At 35.9% G+C, this 24,513-nt stretch overlaps 1 protein-coding gene across 4 annotated transcripts in view; it reads right to left on the reverse strand.

The window, feature by feature from the left end:
- The window catches only part of ACSS3 (acyl-CoA synthetase short chain family member 3), a 144,048-nt gene that overhangs the window by 70,825 nt on the left and 48,710 nt on the right, over positions 1–24,513 (reverse strand). For all 4 annotated transcript variants that reach the window (XR_012324278.1, XM_073788374.1, XM_019952190.3 and 1 more), the window contains exons 3-7: positions 22,540–22,728; positions 18,666–18,800; positions 16,023–16,163; positions 7,008–7,088; positions 6,832–6,927 (exon numbers count right to left, since the gene is read on the reverse strand). Coding sequence is in view for 3 of the 4 variants with exons in the window: in XM_073788374.1 (XP_073644475.1) it covers positions 6,832–6,927; positions 7,008–7,088; positions 16,023–16,163; positions 18,666–18,800; positions 22,540–22,728 (642 nt within the window). In the remaining variant the exon portion in view is untranslated. The remainder of the gene's footprint in view (positions 1–6,831; positions 6,928–7,007; positions 7,089–16,022; positions 16,164–18,665; positions 18,801–22,539; positions 22,729–24,513) is intronic.

Genomic DNA, 24,513 nt, shown 5'->3' on the forward strand with positions numbered 1-24,513 from the left:
TTAAGAATGAAAATAAAACTGTGGTCAACTGTATGCTTTTATTTCTCTTTAGAAAAGGTAATCCTATGAAGATATGAATGATCTACTAAACTATTCTGTTTACTATGTAAAGAATGTATTTTTATTATTTAATGGGAGATTTTAGTTTCCTAAATAAAAAATACTAATAATACTAAAATAAAATCATATTAATATTAATTCGGTAATCCAACTAAAATTGGGACACATGTGGGACTATTATTTGGTGGAGGTTAATAAAGATTTTTTTCACTTGCTGTCCTAGTGACAAGTCAGGACTCTTCTATACCTTTGTTTGGTGTTAATGAATCAAGCAAGTAAGTTTTTTCCCAGCATTTTGCATGTTCAAGTTGTGAATCAATCTGCTTAGAAATGGTTCATTCACACAACGAATTTTACCTACTTCCTGAAAGGCACTGTGCTGGACCTTGGGGGTACATAAATGACAAACATTCCCTGCCCTCAAGGAGTTTACAGTATCACAGCACCGTATTTACAAGATCAAAGGAATCTAGATGGTATAACAGAAGCATAAAGAACTTCAATCCGCCTGAGGAAGGCAAAGAAAATATCAGAGAGAAGATGTAATTTAAGTTGATCCCTTAAGAAAAAGAACCACTCAGCTACGTGATCAGAACAAAAGTGGGATTTTAGTTGAGGAAACAACTTAGTCACTGGCAGTTCTGTTCATGTAAGTGCCAGTAGGAGTGGATTGTTGGGTGGGAAGCTGAATTAGGGGCCGGGAACAAGAGACAGACCTTAGAGGCAGGCAAAGGGCAGATGACCATGGATCATTTGTATCGTGCAAATGAGTTTGAATTACGTTCTTTGACAGGAGTTCCCTGAAGCCTTTTTTGTACTTTTTAGTTACATTTTTTATATGAGATAATTGTAGATCCACATGGAATTGTAAGAGATAATACAGAGATATGTCGTGCACCCTTAATACAATTTTCCCTATCAGTAATATCTTGCAAAACTATCGTTTAATATCACAATCAGGATATTGATATAATCAAGATAAAGGACAGTTCCATCTCTACAAGGACTCCTCATGTTGCTCTTTGGTAGCCAAAGGTGTTTATTATGGAGAAAAACAATTGATGTTTGTATGCTTACCTTGTCTCCTGAGACCTGGTTGAACTCACTTATTAATTTAGGGTTTTAAAACATGTTTTATAATTTCCTACATAGACAATCATGCCATCTGCAAATAAAGACAATTTGATTTCTTCCTTTCTGATATGTTTCTCTTTTTGTTTCCATATATTGCCTTATCAAATTGGCTAGAACTTCCAGGAGTATATTGAATAGAGTGGTAAGAGTGGACATCCTTGCTTTGTTCTCAGACATCAGGGGAAGTACTTAGTCTTTTATCATTAACTACTGGCCACTGGCTGTCCTTTCTGGGGAGGCCTAGTGGTGACAAATTCTCTAAATTTTTCTTCATCTTGAGAATGTCTTTATTTCTCCTTTATTCTCAAAGTATATTTTGGATGAATATAGAATTCTGGATTGACAGTTCTTTTCTTTCCACACTTGAAAAACATTGTCACTTCCCTCTGACTTCCCTAGTGTTTGAAAAAATCCTGTCATTCAAACGGTTTTACCCCTACAGATAAGGTATCCTTTCTCTTTCACTACTTTCAAGATTATTTCTTTTGCCTTCAATTTTCAGAAAGTTAAGGGTTTTTTGTGTGAATGTGGATTTCTTTAGAGTAATCTTGTTTGGGGGTTTGCTCAGTTTCTTAAATCTATAGATGTATATCTTTGGCCAAATTTGAGAAGTTGAGAAGTTTTCAGAAGTTTTCCATTATTTTTTTGAGTACTTTTTTCAGGCCCACTCTCTTTCTCCTTTCCTTCCATGACTGAAGTCACAAGTGCTAGATCTTTTGTCATCATTCCACATATCCCTGAGGCTCTGTTAGTTTTTTCTTTTCAGTCTATTTTCTTTCTGTTGTTTAGATTGGGTAATTTCTATTGTTCCTTCTTCCAGTTCATTAATTGTTTCCTCTGTCCCTTCCATGCTGGTACTGAGCCCATCTATTGAGTTTTTATCTTGGTTATTGTATTTTTCAGTTCTAAAATTTCCATATGGTTGTTCGTTATAGCATCTGTATCTTTGCTGGAACTTTTTATTTCTTTACTGTGACTGTCTATTTTTTCAATTGTTTCAAGAATGTCCATCATCAATTGTTGAAGCATTTTTACCACAGCTGCTTTAAAATCTCTGTCAGATAATTCTAACATCTCCGTCATCTCAGTATTGGTATCTATCAACCGTCTTTTCATATTCAGCTTGCGATCGGTTTAGTTCTTGGTATGAGGAACGATCTTTTCATCAAATCCTGGACATTTTTTTGTACTATATTATGAGACTGACTCATATTTAAATCTTGTTTAAAGTGGCTTACTTAGATTTCACTCCAGCAAAGAAGGAAGAGGTAAGGGTAGAAATCCAGGTCCCTCATTTGGCCTCCATTGATACCCAATTGGGAAGATGCACTTCATTACTGCTGGGTTGCTTCTAGTTCTAACGGTAGGCTTCCAATGGCACCTCCCTGGCTGGACAAGGTGAGAGTTCCCTGTTACTGCTCCCAACGTGGTGTCCACTGACACCACAGGGAAGAGACAAGTGGTCTTATTATTGCTGGTGAAAGTCCTGACTTTCTACTAGGCCTCCACTGACCCCATCCATCCCAATGGAGAATGGAAGGGGTACCTCATTACTGATAGGTGAGGGGGATAAGTCCAGCCTCCTTATTTGGTCTCTACTGTCATTGCAAGTTCAAGGGGTCCTCATTACAACCTAACAGGGATGAAAATCTTGGCTCCCTAGTCAAACTCCTTTGACACCACCCTGTGGGAAGAGGGAGGGTTACGGCTCCTCCTTAAAGCCTGACAATTTTGGAAGTCTAAGCTTCCCACTTAGCCTTTGCTGTTTGGTGGTGGGGGTGGGATTATGGATTTTTCTGTGGCGTTTATCTGGAGTAGAGCCATCTAAAAGTTTTAAGTCTTGCTTAGGCTGCTCCTTCCTAATTCTTTGGCTTGAGAGATCAGGCTTTATTTTTTTCTTCTTGGAGGTTTTTTTTTTGTTTTTTGGTCTGCAGTTGTTGGCATTTCTGGATTGCCAGCTTCTTCAGACACAAATGTAAGACATATGAAGGAAAAGTAAAACCCAAGTTCTCATCATTATGTTGTTTTTTGAGTCCCAAGGTCCCTAAAGACAGTTTTCCGTCTTCTCTCCACCTTTCAGTCTTATGTTTGTTTTAGACATAACACCTAAAATGTTTAGTTCTACTTAGCGGGAGGAATAGAGAAAAGTATATCATCTCTATCTTCCTGGAGGCAGAACTCAACCCTTTGAAAAATCTTGGCCTTTGCATTTTAGATAGATAACTGTAAGTGAGGAGAGCTCAGAAATTGAAGTTTGGGTAGAGATGGCCTGGAGGACGTCTGAAGGCAGAAGTATTTGTTAGAACATTCTCTAGAGTGGCTATCTGAAATATACAACTGGAAAGGATAGGCACCACACAAGTGAGATCAGAAGCCAACCATAGAATACACACCAGTCAACAACATACTAGCTAAATTATCAGCCTTGAACATATGGCAGGAGACATGGAAACAAGAAGACACTTTTGATAGGTACTAAAATGTAAATTCAGTAGAATGTAATGAGCAATAGGTTATGATATGTAAGGAGAATGAAGTTAGAATCACTTCTTGATTCTTAGTTTGGATGACTGAGTGAATGCAGGTAACATTAACAACACTGTAGAGTATATGGAAAGCAATGTCTTTGCAGGGAAGAGAGGAGATAGTGAGTTCATTTCACATTGTCTTGAGCATAAGGGATGACTGGGCCGTCTGAAGGTGCCGAATAATAAGCTGATGCTTAGCAGAAAGGTCAGATATAGAAAGGAGGAGTTGGGAGCCTTGGTTTAATTAGTAATACTCAAATCCAACTGCATGGGGATTATCCAGGAAATATAAGCAGAATGGGAAAAGAGGGCTAAGAACAAGACCCTATTAATCCCCAATGTTTAGCATCAAAGTAAAAGAAACCAAGAAAGGAAAAGGAGGACAAGCTGTCAGAGAGGTAGAAAGAGAACAGAGGAGCAGCATACAATTTAGTTCTATAAGCATTTGTTAAGTGTTTACTGTGTACTCTGCACTACGCTGAGACTGGCTTTTGAGGTCCCCACACTTTACTAGGTATAAATTCAGGACAGTGTGGTCAGCTCACTAACAGACATATGCTCGGGGGGGCAACGGAACCACAAAAGGGGAACCGAGCACAGCCAAAGACTATGAGGAAATTTTCCAAGAGATGATTACATCTAATCAGAGTCTACAAGGATAGGTAGAATTAACCAAACAAGCAAAGACAGAGGGAAAGTCATGCCAGGCAAAAGAAACAGCCTGGACAATAGCAAAAGGGCAGGGGGCTCAAGAAAACAGAGAGAATTACCTTCAGTCAGCAGGGTTGATGCCACTGAGAGAAAAAATAAAATCAAAGTGAAGGGGGCCCTTTGACTTTGTCATTTATGAAGTCACTGTTGACCTCTGATACAGCAGCTTTATAAAGCAATGTGGAGAGAAACCAGACTTCAGTGAGATGAACAATAATTGGAAGAATATAAAGTTCACACAGTATGGGAAGTGTATTTTTTCAAGGAACTTAGTGGAGAAGAATATAAAGATGGGATAGCTAGAAATGTGCAAAAGTCTAAAAGGCTTTGTTTTGTGATCAGAGAGAATTGAAGATGTTTACAAGTCGCAGGAAAGAAACCAGAGTGCAGAGATAAGGTTTAAAAGGTTAAAAAAAGGATCACTCTTTTGTACGACAAATACTTTTAGAGCATCTGCAATGTTCTTAAGCACATCATTCCAAGATAAAGACAAACAACGGAGCCCCTTGCATGGTGTTAAAGTCATGTTTCAAATAAACTTGAGAAATAAAAAAAGGCCAATGGTAAATGCACAAAAATTACATGTACTTCAGTTCTAAAGGCAGGTTAATACTTATAAATATAAATACTTTTCAATATAATGGCACCTTTGGCTTTGTCACTTTATATTAGCAATTTCATAATTCATTATAAGTATTCAGTGTTGAGGCTTATTTTGTTTACTTCAAGGGGAATTATTATTTTAATAAACATTTATTCTATTGTAAGGATTTTGGTATGGGACAGATGTGTCAAGATTATTTTATGTTTTAATTATTACAAACACCACAGTGCATGTTAAGTCTACAAAGGACAAAGGCATAGTATAAAATATGTGGAGAAGTGCATGATGGTTTAATACTTGTGTCAAAGTCTGCCTTAGTATCTCTGAGCATTCAGAGACAGAAAACCAGCCAGCTGAAAATGAAGAAACACTCATGTCTTTAAATGGTGACTGGGACTAGAAGACTTCCATGAAGATCAAGAATAGTCTCTAATTTTTTCAGAATCATTGAGTTAAAGAATTTTAAGATTGTAAAGAACTTTGACATCATCTAATACTATTATCCACACCTCGCATATAAAATTCCCATCTTCAAATTTCTTTCTTGATGTTGACAGACTTTAAGTGAAAGAGAGCCTCCTATTTGAGAACTTCCCTATGCTACTAACGGACAGTTAAATTTTCTCTGATTATTCCAAAAGATAGGTCTCTGGAACTCCACATTACTACAATTACTACACTACTTCCTTTATATGTGGCAACTCTTTAAATGTCAAAAGATACTTAACATATATGCACACTAAATATATTATTTTTATCAGACTAACCATTCACAATTCCTTCATCTCTTTCTTGTATGACATTTTCACCCTGGTCCCTTTCATCCAAATTCTTTCTAATAAGTTAATGATTTTTTTCTCCTCCTCATTAAACTGAACACAGTTTTCCAAGTGTGAAAAAATAAGATTATAACATTGCATATGGCGAGTATTTTTTTAACACAATCCTATCAACCGCTCATGTTTGAACTCATAATACACAGGGATTTAACCACATAAACTGCAACCAACTCAAGTTTCCCTTACTTCATTTTTGCAATTATTTTTAATATAAATATAAGATTGTAAAGATTTCCATATTTTCCCATCTTGTGTTTTTTGTCCCAAAAGTCCAAGATCATTTGTATACTGATCTAGCAAACCATCATTTTGCTGTCCCTCTCAAATTTTGATCTCCTACATATCTGATAGGTATGTGTTTTAAATATTTGTATAAGGCATTTGCTAAAATTAAATAGAATAGGCATAAGAGCAGAATTTTCTAATATACACACAAAAATATTATTCCTAGGTAACATTAGCCCATGGAACAGAATCTAAAGCAGTCATTTATTCAGCTATGAATCTGATCAGTCTATGACTCTCTCCCTTATACATATAGCGATCATCAGAAACTACCAAAAATGTCTAGCTAAAATCAAGAAACCACGTATTTGAAATCCATTAATCCTATAAGAACACAAAGAGGTGAATCTCTGTTGCTTGTTTTATGATGGCTGTTTTCTAAGATTCTAAATCAGTATCAGTCTAGTAATATTTTCTAGAAAGTGATAGACATCAAGCTTGTTAGTGAATATTTTTCAGAATATAATTTTTATGTCTTTGTTCAACACAATTTAAATAGTTGTTTATTTTTTTCTAAATATATATTTCTTTCTCTTATGAAATAACTGGAAGAAGATATAAAAACGTCCCCTGACCCCATTCAATTTTCTTTTCCTACTTAGGACTACTTCTCTAAAACTTTTAGCAAAATTAATATTATGTATATGTAGTACTAATTTTATTTTATTACCTCATATAAAACTGTTGTGTTTCCGTGTAGAAGAGGTCCATAACAGATATAGGAATGTCCGACAACCCAGCCTAAGTCAGAAGCTGCCCACCACACCTAAACAAAAAGAAGATAATAAAATACATATATCTTAACCAGAGAAATGTCATGTAATGTGAATTTAAAACCATGATTACCTCTCCAGGTTTAAGTCCATATATAGAAGACATTGACCAGTTAAGCATTACAGCGTATCCTCCAGTGGGCCTCACCACACCCTAAAGAGAAAAGGTGAAATTAAAATCAATAGACAGTGTGTTAAAAGATTCTCTCTCTTCATACTGTCCACTTAAAAAAAGTTCCTGTTTAGAGTATTTCATATTCTATAAGCTATAAATAACTCTGGCTTTCATATAATTGTATCTGAATCACTATTTCTTTGGCTCCTCCAATAATAAAAACAGAATAATTTGTCCATATTAGTCCATTTGCAGAATCCATTCTCACAGACCATTCTGAACCTTCTAAAGAAAACATGATTTCATGGAATCACATGCAATAAAAAAAAATTTACAGTGGTAACATAAATTATCAACATTACAGGGAATTCCCTGGCAGTCCAGTGGTTAGGACTCTGCACTTCCACCGTGGGGGGCATGGGTTCGATCCCTGGTCGGGGAACTAAGACCCTGCACGCTGTGCACGGCCAAAAAAAAAAAAAAAAAAATCAAAGACTTAGCATGAAATTTTCAACAATTACATTTTCACACATATTTCCGGAACAAAAATGGAAACTCTCAAAATTAAGTGCACAGAAATGTCAAAGGTAGCTGTATGCCTAAGAAACAGACTACTATAAGGATATTTATTCCTTAATATTATTAAATAATAACAGGATGCTTAGAGGAAAGAGTCATATTCTAACTGGATCCTTCATACAATGCTACCCTTGTGGTCACACTACCACAGTATCAGAGCTGAGCAGTTCTTTAGTGATGAATTCTCAAACTCTGAGGAATCAATCCTGATGAGTTGGATCTAAGGCTGACAGATTTTCCTTACATTACATTTGGGCAAAAGTAGGGATTGTTACACCACGGTACTATAGTTTCTAGCAGCTATCCTTGACAGTGAACATATTCAATGTTAATACAAGATTAATTTTTGAAAACTGAGCACAAGAGTTATCATAAATAATAACTGATAGTAAATTTAATAATTAATTTCATTTATTGCTTCACTATAAACATTAATCATCATTGGCTCAAAAAGACTTAATGATGTGAATATTCAGAGCAAGAAGGTGAATGCTTGCTAAGAAATATGTTATATTTCACTCACAAGTATTTTCAAGCACCTCTCAGTAGAGCAACTAGAATTGCTTTGTGAAGAAGATAATTATTTTACCTGAAAGGGCACACATGGTCCTAATTAACGAACGTGCTACTAGTTGAACATTTTTTGGCACAGTTCTGTAACTGTAACACACATACATGAATCAGGAAATGAAAAAGAAATTGACTTTCTGTTTGTTACTAAAATTGCTGCTCTCCTCAGGTACCACTAATAAAACATAGGTACCAAGCTGTGGAATACATTTTATCTGGTCTCTTGGCAAACATCACAGGCAACTTTGTTGGCATTTGATGGGTACTTTCTAGGTTGTATGACATGGTTAGCATGCAGTTGGCTCTCTTGATCACCTTGGGAGTATTAGAAATCCTAAGCCCCTGCCAGTAAATTTCACACATGCATTTTCCCACATAAACTGAGCAGCTCTTTACCGAGTATATGCTGTATGGTCTTCCACGCATTTTGCTAATTTGTTTGTCCTATTGAGAAGGTCTTTTCCTATAGTTCAATACCTTGATGAATTTGATATTAATCAACTTGCAAACACTCTTTTCTAAAACTTTTTATTCGTTTGGTAGAGGATAAAATGTGAAGTTTTTTCATAGACAATATGCTATCCATATTCTTTGATAATTAATGTCAGTCATGATTTCACTTAAGATGTTTTAGAATTTCTCTTCACCTGCCTGTCCCTGCATTTAGAGGTCATATTTATAAATAATTCTAAATATCATTATAAATGGGTAAATTTTTATATTAAATGAGGGTAAGATTAATCAACTGGAAGTTACAGAAAGGAATAAAAGGCTAAGGAGAAAATAAATGAGTAGTAATTCATTTGTAAAACTCAGAAGATATTTTAAAGGATAGGTTATCAAATTTCTGTTTGCCTCTCAAGTGAACCCTTCTTTAAAGGTTATTTACCAATGTTGCTTTGTCTGTAAAATGGTGGCTACCTAAATCCATTTGACCCCAAAAAGTTAGACTTAAAAATGAGACCATGCATGAAAAAGTATATAAAATTATACAGGTTAGAATTTACTGTCCTCCTAACAAAATTATTTCCTTAATTCTAGCAATTACTGTTTTTTTTTTTAAAGTTTTCCCTATGCTAATACCACACAAAAGGCAGAAATGTTAAAAATTTAGAGGTTATCATTGAACATTCTCCTTAAAAACAACTAAAGTGGAGCTACAGGAGACAGAAAAGTCATGTCTGTTTATAATTGGTCTTTGATATCCACTTATTTTTATTTTTTTAAAAAATGAGTATAAAAATTTTCTTCAGACGTCTTTTTTTATTCATTAATATAGATTATCGATATGAAATATCAGATGACAGTTTTCAATTTACTGGGTATTTGTTATGGCGTAGAAAATAAAACTGCATCATTTCATATTCTCCATGTAGATCTTTTATAAGAAGTTCAAGAGTAAAAAACTGAAAGATTAGTTTTAAAAAGAGAGTTTCTTTATTATAATATTAATATGTGACTAACATTAAGATGATAAAGCATTTCTTGTTTGTAACCATATTTTCCAGGTAATGATAATTAAAATGCAAAAGATAAACACTGTTCAGCCTCCGAAAATACATAAACCATGCTCAGAAAAACCTACAAATTATTATACTCTAGTATGCAAAATTAATCAGAAACAAAAAATGGTATTTTAAAGTATATTTGAAATCTTGAGTATGAGATATAAATATTCAACATCAGTGCTTACCCCTAAAACACAAGCATGCTGCATTTCACTCTTTTGAATATGTTACTTTATGTATTTATACCCTATCTACCTTCAAAATAAAGATAGATGATCTAATATATTTTCAGAAAAGTCCCCGCAACCTGCCAATACACTGTTCTAGTTTTTGTAGGATCAGCCATAATACTTCAAGTCTTCTGGAGAACCTGAAAAACATCCAGGTGGGACTAACACTCCATGTCCCTAATAAAGACATGAAAGTGAATTCTATCTCAGAATAGATAGGTGCTCTTTAAACAAAACACTTTTAATGTATGGGTATTTTAAAAATTCAGTCCATATGAGTGAAACTAAAGGCTGATTATTCATCATCCAGGAATGGGACGGCAGTTATCACAGATGGTTCTTTATGATTTCCAGTTTAATGAACTGCCTTTGAAGACAAGGAAAGCCACAAAATATTATAGATGGGGCCATTAACATAAAACAGAAAACATGTCTGTATCAAATGTGTACTGTTTGGTTGCCACAATTTAAAAAAAAATACAGTTGAAATAACATCAGTTGTAGTAGAAGAGAAAGGAAGTTTAAGATGTGTGGTAAGATTAAGAGTTTGCGAGTCTTTAAAATGTTTTTTAATAGATCTATAAAAATCTGAATGGCAAATCTCAAACTATTCAGGTAAGAGAAGTCTAGATAGAGTAACCGACAAAACCTCATACTTCCTAAGTTGAGCCCCTCTATCACCCTACTCTGTAGTAAAGACCTGTACAAGACAAATATACATATTAACATACATAAAATAGATATTCATTCACACATACATATGTAAATACATATGCATATATGTCTATATGTACACGTGTATATGCCTATGCTTTGTATGTATGTTGATATATACATTTCAATTCAGTCTGGCAAATTAAGTAAAAACAAAACAAGAAGAATGAGGAAACAAAAATATTACCTGAAGAAAAGAAATCTCACCAAAGAACAGTTGGAGTCAGTGAGTTGAAAAGTATGAGGTATGGTTCTGCTTACTTAAAAACTCCAACAAACCAACAATACTCTTGCTCTCATAGTGGTTTTACAGGTGATATCCCCTCTTCCTAGAATGCACCCTCACGCCTTTTCTGAACCTGGTTAGCTCCTACTTGATCACACAAGTACTTAACAACACTGTGAAAGTGTCACCTCTTCTGGAAGCCATCCACACCCACTAGGTTTGTGTTAAAAGCCTCTCTCTCCTCTTTCATGGCCCCAAGACCTGCAAACTTCTCTAAGCCTCTGAGCACTAACAACATGCACATACTGCTAAGTCTCCTCCACCACTCTGGGCACCATAAGAATGCTTTTGTGTCTTCAGCATAGAATAGGCAGTTAATACATTTTCTGACTGATTAAAAGAGTTAACAGTTAAATGAATAAGCACATGTATGAAAACTATAATTTTTTAAAAACATTCTTCTTTGTTCAAGAGAAACCCTTGAAACCTTCAGAATTTAATGAATCATATTAGTAGAAATGGAATGATTCCATTTGGTATATTTCATCAAACATAAAAGCTCTTGCTGTAGACAAGACAATGACTCTGAAGCTGCCTCTATGGAGGATACTTTAGCAGCAGTATAATTTTTTATTGGTCTGAGCAACTGTGAGATAAGGGGCAAAGGTGTAGCAAATTCAGCATTTTAACTGCAAGAATTGTACCACAGATTAAAAAAAAAAAGTTCACAGGTTTTTTTATTTGACTTTCTCTTACTTTTTTCTACAGTATAGAATATGAATAAGTCACCTAACACGTAGGAATAAAAGTTAACATAAATTATATAAATTCACATCAGGACAAAGGACTTATCTACCACTTTCCTGTCATGCCTTCTTTTCTAATTCTTTGCTTTTGGTTTCTTTTCCCCTGTGCTCCTTTGGCACTAATTTTTTTTTTTTTTTTTTTTTGGTTATCTCCATACCTCCATGACAGCAAGCCGGAAGAAGATAAATATGACCATCACTAAATCTCCCACTCCCAAAACGACACCCCATCCAGATGAGGGATTCTTCTATTGTGTAGTTCCTTGAAGTAACTTGAATATAGGTACCTAAACCAAACAGGATAAAAGTGTACAACAGGACAGAAATGTATGCAAAGCAGCTCAGCTGTGGTTGCTAGAATATGTGCAGCAGCTAACAGATTAACCTGTCATATAACAACCTGACAAATCCAGGGTTGGCAGATGCAGAGACGCAAATATGCCCTAGATATATCTGAAAATTCTAACCAAACAACAGACTGCATTGTGTGTGTCTTATATGTGCCTATGAGAAATGAGCTTTTCTTTTTTTTTTTAGAAATGAGCATTTTTAAGCAGCGTATTTTTATGGGCTCACAACATTATTTTTCCTCATGAAGATCAAAGATCAAGAAAACAAATTATATGATGACATGAAATTTATATTTAAATGCTTGTGTGCTCATCTTTCCTGTACTTCTATTCTGGGAATCACAATATTAAAAATTCAGATCCTATTAATTCTGATTATGTCTACCAAAAATGAAGAGAGAGTCTTATGAATAAAGAGGCATCTGGATACTCAATATCTTGTAATAACCTATAATGGAAAAGAATCTAAAAAAAGAATATATATCTACATAACTGAATATATACATATACATATATATATATATAAAGCTGAAACACTTTGCTGTACACCTGAAACTAATACAATATTGTAAATCAGCTATATTTTAATTTAAAAAAAAGGCATCTGGGAGCTAACTGGAAAAGTAGATTATTTAACAAATATTCTGATGATCTACCATGGCCCCATTCTAAGGTTAGTGCCAGAGTGGATTCAAAGATGTATGAAATATATTCTAAGGCCTCAGAGAACATGCAATGTTATGAAAATAAGTAAATAAAAAGTAATATATTAAAAAGTAGAATAAAATAAGTGGCATAAATATTTGTTGGCAACATATAATTTCAATGCAATTGAAATTCTAAAGTCCACTGGAGGGTTAAAGGAAATGTTTCTGAAAGACCTTGAGAAACAACTACTTTGTCTTGCCATTCTGCATGTCCTACTCTGTTAAAACCTACCCGTTCCCATGATTTAAACACCATTCCTCTACAACCAATGACGTTCCAAGGGTCTATCTGCAAATCCAGATGTATTCTTGGACCCAGACTTTCACTTCCAGCTACTGGCTGGGCATCTCCATGTTAATGTCCCAAGGATACATCATACTCAATATGTCCAAAACCTCCCAGTTTTCTCAGCCCCAAACCATTTTCCTTTGTTTCTACTTTAGTAAATGTTCGAAACCACTCTTCTATGTTCTCAGGTTCAAGGTCTTGGACTCCTCCTCTGCCTTACTCTTATCCTTGAACCGAATCTGATTGTTCCCTAATAAGTTTGCTGTCCTAAGTAAGGTCCTAAACTAAACACAGCCTGGAAAACCAATCTCCTAGTTTCCATTATGTGTATTTGCCTATCTTCTCAACAAAATGTTGCAAGGGTTACCTTCCTTCATATTTTTTCTTAAGAAGCATTAGTGCTCTCCATTCCTTACATACAGTATATAAACTAAATTTCTTGGCTCAATTTTAAGCAATTGGCCCCTGCCTATATATCTGGCCATTTCTCTTCTTTATCTGCACCAAATGCACTAGCCATCCTGGAACCTTCCTTACACACTCCTGCCTTTGCTTATGTCGACCCAATCTACCTGGCATGCCCTCCTCCGTATTATGTCACCTGATGAAGAAGTTCTATTCATCTTTCAAATGTCACCCTGTCAGGTTTTCCTGGTGGCGCAGTGGTTGAGAGTCCGCCTGCCGATGCAGGTGACACGGGTTCGTGCCCCGGTCCGGGAAGATCCCACATGCCGCGGAGCGGCTGGGCCCGTGAGCCATGGCCGCTGAGCCTGCGCGTCCGGAGCCTGTGCTCCGCAATGGGAGAGGCCACAACAGTGAGAGGCCCGCGTACCGCAAAAAAAAAAAAAAAGTCACCCTGTCAAGTGCTTTCCCTGACATCTCCCCGATAAAACAGCACTCCCACTCTTTCTATCACCCTATCCTGCTTTATTTTTCTTCATAACACATCACAGATTGTATAGTTCTTTGTTTACTTCCTGTGTCTAGCCATAGAATGTAAACTTCTAAAAGACAGATATATACTTGGGTGCTCAGTAATCTTTGTTGCATTAATGGAATTTAATCTTTCAGACACCATCCAATCTCATCTTTTCTTCAAGAAAGCAAGAAGTAAGGTTGCCCTCTTAGGGCAAGGATCACAGACTATCTTACATTATCTGTGTTGATATATATGCAATCCCACTATGCTGAAGGGGCTGTGGTTTACTCATATTTTTATCTCTGTTAGCACCTAATGAACACTCAATAATGCATACTGAATAGAGCTAAATTCAATGTGAATAGAAATCTCCAAACAATTAAATCCTTCTCCAATCTATAGAAATAGATTATCTTCAGGATGGTACTACATTACAAGGAAAATGAGGATGATTAAAACATCAAACAATCTTCAGTTTGGGCATCTAGGAATCCCACAAAGAACTCCTTGACCCAGAGAAAACCTGGAATAGCTAGGTTTCTTCCTTATCTGGAACCACCACTTTTCAGATTTAATGCCCTGCATATTACTTTTATTTTATTTCTACTACACTAGCTGAGTCAGCTTTGAGTTGATGACAAGCTCTTCTTCGGCCCTCTCATAAGGATCCCCCTCCAGGCCACAGTGAGTTTCAGTGATTTAAAGTCTTGAGGTGACAGAAAAGTTTTTATAAGATTCCTTCAGGCTTTTAAGGAGCTAAATTGATTTTCTTTATTTGGTTAGGTTATACTATGTTTTCAGGGTCAGTGGTTTCATCTCATGCTGATACTTTTATATTAGATTATAACTTGCTGAGTCCCCTTTTATTTTACAGCCAAACGTTCATTTGGACTCTATGTGCATAATGCAGGATTGCAAAAAGTGAAGGGTAAGAATTGCATCCAGCAGATCCTTTGGACTGCTTATACAAACATATCTTAGAGTCTGCAATATAAGAAATATTTATTTTTCAGATGACCAGAGTTCTTAAAATAATCATAGGGCTTTGATTTTACAACAACACAAATATCTTCATGTATATGCATTAATTTATTTATGCACTCAACAAAAATTTGAATACCAACTACATATAAAACACGACGGTAGACCAAAATGTAATAAAACATGGTCTCTGTACTCCAAGAAAATATATCCCTCTACCAAACGTTCTCTTTTTCACAAGCAAGTGAATTTTATATAAAACGACTTAAGTCTTAATTTTCCTTTATTTACATCTAAACTAACATAATCACAATTTTAAGAGTGTTAGCAGGTAATTTTTCAGAATTCTGATGCTACAGAGGTCCGGTATCAATAAAGAGGCCAATGTCCTATAGGATTCAAGTGACTGTAAAAGTCCCTTTGCCTGCTAACATTCTATGATTCAATGAATATTGAACTCCTTAATGAAGATTAATAGGAAGATGATATCACAAGTCTTTATGAATTTATATGAAAAAACAGTATTATTTAGAGATACTAGGCAAAAGTGGTATTTGTTTGGTATCTGACACATTCAGGATTATTGACACTTTTGACTTTGTTTTGTGAAAACACCTTTCAGGGTAAAAGACTTAAAAAACCCCTGAGCGTCTTCAGTGCTGCAAATCAAATAGTTCAATCCCCTGGATAAATTCCCTGTTGTTCAGACCGTCTAGGCCAATTCTCAAAGTTGCATTTTTAACGATGAATTGAATTTCTCTAAATCAAAAATCAGTTTTCATACTGTATGAAGGTTATGCCTCAATTTAAAAAATAAAAATATTTCATTTAAAATATATTTTATAAAATTTTATTAAACCAACTGATATTCAATCAAATATATATTAATTTTAACAGCTTACTAAAGCAATTGAATATTGCTGATAATTGTGAAGATTCTGAAAGAAATAAGGACAAAGCATTTGACATTAAACATAATGAATATTTTTATATATTTAGACACAATATGTCTTTAAGATATAAAGTACTTTCAGTCAGTAGTCAAATATTCGCAGTGCAAAACAATCTGCCACTATCCCTAAGATAGTGCATACCTTTGGCAACCCCGTTGTTCCAGATGTGTAAAGAATATACAGCGGATGTTCGGAAAGAACAGGAACACAGTCATGTGACTGTGCTTTTGCCATCTCTTCATCCCAATCAAGGTCACGGCCTGGAGCCAAAGGAACCGGCTCCTACAAAGCAAAAATATAGGAATATGCACTGAACAAAGGAGATTAAATCAGGAGAACACTGGAGAGTAGCTAAATCTACATTAGTCTGAGCATCTGACTGAAATCTAGGCCTATAGAGCACTAAATATCAGACTTATGACTCAGTATTTCAGGGTCACGAGTTAAGATAAATGTTCATAACAAAATCCAACAGTTTGATGTTGGCTTCAACTAACCTTACAACAGAAAATGTTTTATTCAAACCTAGAGATATCCTTAAGAAATTCAATATGATGCAGGCATGATTTCATCAACAGTCAGAGCTTAACTAACAGAGGTTCATGCTTCTATAAATGCATGTACACTAACACCTGTATAAGCTAACTTCTATTTTCTTTTTGACCTGAAACACACACTTTATTTTTCTTAATTGGGGTATAGTTGCTTTACAATGTTGTGTTAGTTTCTGCTGTACAAAGAAGTGAATCAGCTATATGTATATATATATCCCCTCCCTCTTGGACCTCCCTCCAATCCATCCCCCCATCCCACCCATCTAGGTCACCACAGAGCACCAAGCTGAGCTCCCTGCACTATACAGCAGGTTCTCACTAGCTATCTGTTTTATACATGTTAGTGTATATATGTCATTCCCAATCTCCCAATTCATCTCACTCCCCCTTCCCCCGCCCCGTGTCCACATGTCCATTCTCTACCCCTGTGTCTCTATTCCTGCCCTGCAAATAGGTTCATCTGTACCATTTTTCTAGATTGCACATATATGTGTTGATACACAATATTTTTCTCTTTCTGACTTACTCTGTATGACAGACTTTAGGTCCATCCATGCACCCCAATATTCACTGAAGCACTATTTACAATAGCCAGGACACGGAAGCAACCTAAATGCCCATTGACAGATGAATGGATAAAGAAGATGTGGTACATATATACAATGGAATATTACTCAGACATAAAAAGGAAAGAAATTGGGTCATTTGTAGAGACGTGGATGGACCTAACTTCTATTTTTCACAACCTATTTCTTTTACTTTGGAACTACTGTCTTCACAATGAAATCTCAACTAACCTACTAAAATTTCTCTTTATACAGGGCCATTTAAGAGTAATACTGCAGCCATTTTTCCAAATGAGAGAATATTAAATAACTTTCAGGGGTGGAGGAGTAATCTACTTCTGCTTTTTCAAGAACAAAAATCAGTTTTGAAGTTAATGAGAGTATGAGACATACACAAAAAGCTATCCAAGTTTTCCTCCATCTACGTTATTGACTAATATGGTAGAAATGTTTGTTTTCTTTTATGTTCCTAGAACCAAGCTCTAGTGTTATAAACTTTATAATAATAGAGCCATGAATTAGACAGACAAATCTTAAGTTAGACAGACCTCTTTAAAAATGGTGCCAATGAAATAAGCCAGATAGATGAAGAAAAAGGAAGTGGCTTATGGAAAAATTACTCTAGTGGGGAGTTATAGCTATTTAATTCTAGTTATGATCCAGTACATATCTAGTTATTTTATGAAATGTTGACTAAGCTCAAGATGACACAACAGGAAGTTTACAGTTGGCGAACTTGTTAGTAGGCACAAGGCAAGACTTGTGAAAGTAAGTTCCTCAGTGAAAGTAAGTTCACCACCACTAATACTGTAGTATGAATATTACTGTAATGCCATATGCCATAAAAACTGTATAATTATTCACTCATTAGTGTGTAGGCTGGGCTACCATGAAGCAATCATATTGCTGCGGCTTCTTTATCAATGCATGAATCATTATACCTAAATATTTCTTTTTCACATTATCTTTTCTGTGAATTTCTTTTTCACATTATCTTTTCATTTTTGATGTTTAGTGTTGTAATACGTAGAACATCTACAGTGTTTTGTATCATATAAGCCAATATTGATGCAGGTACTGATAGACAATTCATCTTGTAAACAGATGACATAAACTTATGGTATGAGTAAATATAGTTATAAATCTACTTTCTCTTCCTTTTGATTTTTTTAATAACATTTTCTTTTCTCTAGCTTACTTTATTGTAAGAGAATATAGTATATAATACATATAACGTGCTAATCAACTGGTTATGTTATTGGTAAGGCTTCCAGTCAACAATAGGCTACTAGGTAAGTTTATGGGGGAGTCAAAAGTTATAAGCAGATTTTCAACTGCCCAGTGGGCCAGTGTCCCTAACCCCCGCATTGGGTCAACTGTATTATTATTATAGTTATAATGTAAATTAATAAAGGACACCACAATAGACTATACATTCATTCTAATTCATTAATATTACAGATACTCCTATGTTCCACTCTTTTTGTTTTAAGCTCATTTTTTATAATGACAGAAAATATCATTCTTTTTTGCCAAAAATAGTGGCATTCCTGAAGTATTGTATATTCAACAGTTTATAGATCAAGTGTTCCTTTCAAATGGTCAAAAAGAGTCATCCTTAGCACATCACCATAAGCAAGGACCAAATTCAATATTCAGATTACCATATTTGGACGATTATAAATGAGAACTTTATGTGGCTTGTGTTGTCCTATTCTCAGAGCTTCTTCTAGAAGTGGTATGTATTCTACCTTCCTTCCAGGTTCCATGCCAAACGATGCTGTAACAACGACCTTGGGCTACAATGAAAAATAAGTAAATAAATACATGAGAAAGCCTAACCATCCTGATTAAGGTAACCACAATATTTCAGATGCAGGCTGACAATTTAACATTTCTTAAGAAACGTTTCAATGATTCTGTTCTCTATTAAATAAAAGGCCTGAAAACCAATAAGCTATTTTAAAATGTTATAGCCCTAACCACTTCCACATAAATCTCACTTACCTGTTCAGAATTCCACACTTAATGATGCTTCTGGCTAATAAACATGAGCTTTTAAAAAATACTTTCGAAAGAATTCATTAAATCAGGTAGATGTAAATTTGCCATGAACCAGTGAAACGGAAGCCTAGGGCCCCCTCACTTGCAGAGGCCTGCATAACAGCTGGTTGTTGCTGAAGTTGTAGCATTTCTTAGCGGGGGAAGACCCAGCCTGACTGCTATTAAAGCATTTCTAAGGTTTTTTATGTAAGCATCTCTGCTTGAACACCTAGAGAGAACTCAGAAGGAAGAGACCTGAGTCTCCAATAATTATTTTATGATTCTTTTCTCATTCCAAATACATACTTTTTTTCACCAAATTTTATATTGTCATTTTGTCATATTTTTCTTAAAAGGGCCCTCATTTAAGTTTCAAGGCCCACAAAACCTGAACATGCCCCCGTCATTAAGACACACTTGGCACTCTTCTTTACCTGACAACTTGCTAGTCATTCTTCAAGATATGCACAGGTGTAGCTAAAAGGCTTAGGATCAATCTTCCTTCTCTGGTAGATTCTGAGCAGGCCTCAGATATCCAACTATAGTCAAAGTGTTCCTTTGTCCCCACCTCTGCAGAGGAAGCTCTCCAAGGCCAAATTTGGACCCTGTTACCTCCCTGTCTCCTATGCCTGTTACAATGCTTGCCATACCATAAGCTCTCAACAAATATTTGTGGCACTGAACCAAAATTCTCGTTAATCTGCAAAACAAACATACCTTTATTCTTTTAAGTACACTGTTTCTTCACGAAGAAATCCAAAGCAAAGGAAACAGATAATAAATTACTCAGGAGAAAGATAATCAGTCCAACATAGTGCACCTATTCCTGAATTTTGATTTCTGGTTACAATACATTTCATCTAGGGAAGGTTTATATAATGTCAAATATATGCATATATAGCACTTTCTGGTTTTTAATATCATTTAATATTCATGGAGCTGAGGCTCAGGGCAGTTGCATAGCTTGCTCCAGGTTAGAAGTGTTAGAATCAGAAAGAGGGCCAGTACTGACTGATTTCAGAATCTTCCTCTTTCCACTATTTCAAGCTGCCTTTTAAAAGGAAAGAAATGAAAGAGTAAATCTTGTATCCTTTTTTAAAGGTCAGACATTTGAATATAATTCACATTTTAATATCTGAAATATGTACAAAAATAACTCCAGATAACATTCCCTAAGATTAGAATTTTAAATTCGGAATAAATGAAAGTAAGTTATACATCAAATTAAAAACATATATAGAATATATCAAAAGTTGAATAATTTAATAATTATTGATAATTTATATTAATAATTTATAAATAATTTATATTTATAATATTAATATTATAAATAATTATTGAATAATTTAAAGTCAAAATTAGATTCTTCCTCTAGAAAACAATCCCTTTCACATTTCTATTAAGAGCCTTTTATTGGAGGTTTTATTCCATCTCAAGTGGACTACATTCTTCCCATCTTCATCTGTTAAAATAAAACTTTTTCTTCGGCCTAATTAGTTGAAAATTACGACATCAAAATCATCCCTGGTTTCAATTATCATCCAAATATCTACGGTATGTGTCTCTACCTCCATCTCCTCGCCATTAATTTGACTTGCTCAATGGTCCCGCCCATAAGAATATGCACTTACTGCCTAAACTCCTTAACAAGTTTGGGGGTGGGGGAGGTGTCTATGTGTGTGTGTCTTATGGATGAAAACTCCTCCAGTGATACCGCATGAGTTTTATAAATTCTTATTATATATATAGATATAGATATAAATTTTCCCACATCGTATAAAATCTTTTAAAAAAGAAACAATATATCTCATACCTTTCCCCAAATGGTGTTTAAGATTTCTGTAGCTGAAAAGCCAGAGTCTATAGCTTCCTCAGGGAAGTCTCCAACCGCCCACTGATTTGCAGATCAGTGACTGATATTTCCCCCTAGATTTCCCTTCATAAGCACTAACTCAACATGTTTTTAAAAAGATAGAGAAAAGAGAATCCAGCCAGTTAGTGTGCAAACCAGCTTCCTAGTTCTAATAACTGATCTATTACCAGATGAAGTCAGATATGTAAAACCTCACCTCATGCCTAGTACTCTGGGGACCCTCAATATATATTAGTTCCCTTTTTTTTGTTAAGAATGTTTCTCATCCTGGCCTTATAAAACTCTATAAAGGTCAGTCATCTCCTACTCCCATAATGACCTTCCTTCTTTAATCTTCCCACTGCTGTTCTTCTCCTGCACATTGCCCACTAGCCACTGATTCACAAAGAGACCACCTACCAAAGGTTCTCGTTCTATCCTCTCTCCCACTCACATCATATTGCAAGACTTACCTCCTCTTAACATTGCTTAAAACATGACAGTCACCTGCTCAAAAATTTGACCGGTCAGCGTCTACAGGATGCAATTCAGACAATAACTGCCTTTTCAAGCTCACCTTCTCTCCCTCTCCAATCACATTGGTCTATTTGCTGTCCTTTAAATGAATTTTTACCCTTCCCTGCCTCCCATGCTAGACTTTCATTCTTTTTCTAGCCTTTTGGATCCCACTGTCATTCTCTTCAACTAGCTGAATCTTAGCCAAGATGTAACTCAAATCTCACCTCCTTCAGGAAGCTGCCTTCAGCCACCCCAACTAAAAGATATCATTCCTGCTTCTAAATCAGGGATCTGCAAACTATGATTCAGAGCCAAACTCTGCCCAAATTACATTCTGTAAAGTGTTGTTGGAACACTGCTTTGCCCTTAGTTCCTGCAGTGTCTAAGGCTGTTTTTGTGCTACAACAGCACAGCTGAGTAGTTGCAACAGAAACCATGTAACCCGAAATGCCTAAAATATTTACTATCTGGTAACTTACAGAAAAAAGTTTGCTGATTCCTGCTCTAAATTCATAGAATCATAACAGCTAACCTGTTTTTTATAAATGAGTATTATATGCCGGGCACTGTGTTAGTGCTTTAAACTCAGTATCTCAACGATATTTCACAACAGCCTTTCAAGTTTGTGATCTTAGTACCCCACCTAAACATGTTACTTCACCTGTCCCTAACACACCCTCTTAACCACTGTGCTATACCACCATTCCTGGAAATATATAGATGATAAAACTAGTCATGTGTCCCATTCATTTGATAAGTATCATTTCTTAACCAGTCCCAAGGACAGTACCAGGCATAGCGTGGAAGCTTAATAAATACATGTGGAATGAGTAAATTAGTTATTATTTTTCTTAAATGTCTTACACAAATATATGACAAGTTAACTTGAAAGGCTTGCACCTTATATGTTATATTCTTCACAGTATCTAGAAAGATGTCTACCACATAGGACTGACTCGAAAATAAAATTTTGGTTAATAGTGTATGCCAAATAAAAAGTAAACTTTACCGCAGTTGATAGGAGGATCTGATAAGTACAGATCACTCTTCGATGGTTCCTCCACAGATAAATACAGCTGTACTATATGCAGCTACAACTTGATTCCTCCAAATAAAGCACTTACCTTTGCATGATCAATGCGACTGCTGAGTTCTCTGGATGCAAATCCCCCAAATATGAGACTATGGATGGCTCCTATCCTAGCACACGCCAGCATGGTGTATATCGCCTGGGGGATCATAGGCATGTAGATAACCACGGTGTCACCCTTCTTGACATCATGCTTGACCAAAACACCAGCCAGCTTAGAGACCTATAACAACATCATCAGATCAGCAACGTGTTCTCTGTGGTAATTCACTGAACTTCTCAGTTACGACAGTAATGCAAGAAGATGATCACTGCACCCCCCACCCCCCCCCTGTAGTGGATTATAGAAGTCTGAGAAATACATATTTGATGATGGTGGTAAGAGTTTAGATGGTGACAATAATAACAGACATCTGGATTATAATAACTGACTACAAACCAACTTGCTATTATTATCCCATATGAATTTCATGGCTTAAATTTGCTTAATTACTCATTCAACAACATTTTTACTAAGAAACTATCATGCGCCAGACATTGTGTTTAGGGTTGGGAACACAACACTGAAAAACAAAGACAAAGACTTGTCCCTGTGGAGCTTTTATGCTAAAGGGAGAATCTGTCAAGTGAGCAGAAAAATAAAATAATTACAAATTTAGTTATATGTTGGGTTAACTGTTGAAGGAAACAGTTAAGATCAAAAGCCTACACATGATAAAATTTGTTGCAAGAAACCTTTTCATGGGCAATTACAAGTAGCTGTAGGAAGTATGCCAGATCTAAGTGAGGATCTAAGAAGTTCAACATTCTTTTATTTAAAAAATATATATTGAGTTCCTATACATCACACACCCTGTGTTCCGATACATCAGTAAACAAACAAGACAAAGATCTCTATCAGAGTACTTATGTTTTAGCAGAGGATATGCAATAAATGTAATAATTATGTATTATGTTAAAAGGTATTGAGTGCTATTTGATGGGGGAATAGAGCAAAATAGAGGGGATTGGGAGTGCAGGGGATGTAATTCTCAATGGGACGATCAGAATAGTCCCAAAAGGGATTCCCTGGTGGTCCAGTGGTTAAGACTCCGCAATGACGTCCACTGCAGGGGGCATGGATCCAATCCCTGGTTGGGGAACTAAGATTCCGCATGCCGCAGCACAGCCCCCCCCAAAAAAAAACAGACCTAAGAAAGTGACATTTTAGCAATGACACATAAGAGGTTGAGACTAAGTGGATATCTGTGAGCATACTATTTCAGGCAGAAAGGGCACCAGTACAGTGACGTAAGGGGGATCATAGGTGATGTGACTGAGGAACGTAGAGGAGACCAGGGGAGCTGAAACAGAAAGAGCAAGTGAGAAAGTGGTCATAGATCAGGTCAGAGAGCTAAAGGGTCAGTAGGGATCCACCGGGCAAATGGGAGGACTATGGCTTGGCTTTGAATGTGACTGTTCAAGCCAGTAAACAGAGGAGGCCTGAGAGAAGGAATTAGGCCACACTGCTATTTGAGGTTCCTTTCCTTTCACTCTGCCTCTCCTACTTTTTGAACAAGTTCAAAGGATTCTGAATCCTGATCATTCTTCCTTTTTCTCTCTATTCCCTTCCTCTGTGCAGATGGGGAAAGATGTGGTCAAGGTTAAGGGCTCTGGGGAAAGACAGACAGTAACAAACAACTCTCTCAGTGTTTTATCCTGCCCTATATTGCAAACTCTAATTTAGTGCAACTTTTGAAGAGCCCCAAGTTGCCCAGTAGAAAGTTACAAGAAAGATAAATCAAAGTAATATCAATCGTGAACTTAAATTCTATTATATGGAGCTCAAGAACCAAGACAAACACTGAACGTCATATCCAAATATCTCAGTGTAAACCCTGCAGAAAGTGGCCATGCTCTGGGATCGCATTACTGGGTGTCCTGTTTAAGGTACAGCACTGGGAGAGACCAACGAGAAGAGTTTGTCCTATTTACAGCTATAGCCTTGGCATCTTAAATAGTGCTGAAT

The sequence above is a fragment of the Tursiops truncatus genome, chromosome 11 (genome assembly GCF_011762595.2).
Source record: "Tursiops truncatus isolate mTurTru1 chromosome 11, mTurTru1.mat.Y, whole genome shotgun sequence".
Taxonomy (NCBI): Eukaryota; Metazoa; Chordata; class Mammalia; order Artiodactyla; family Delphinidae; genus Tursiops; species Tursiops truncatus.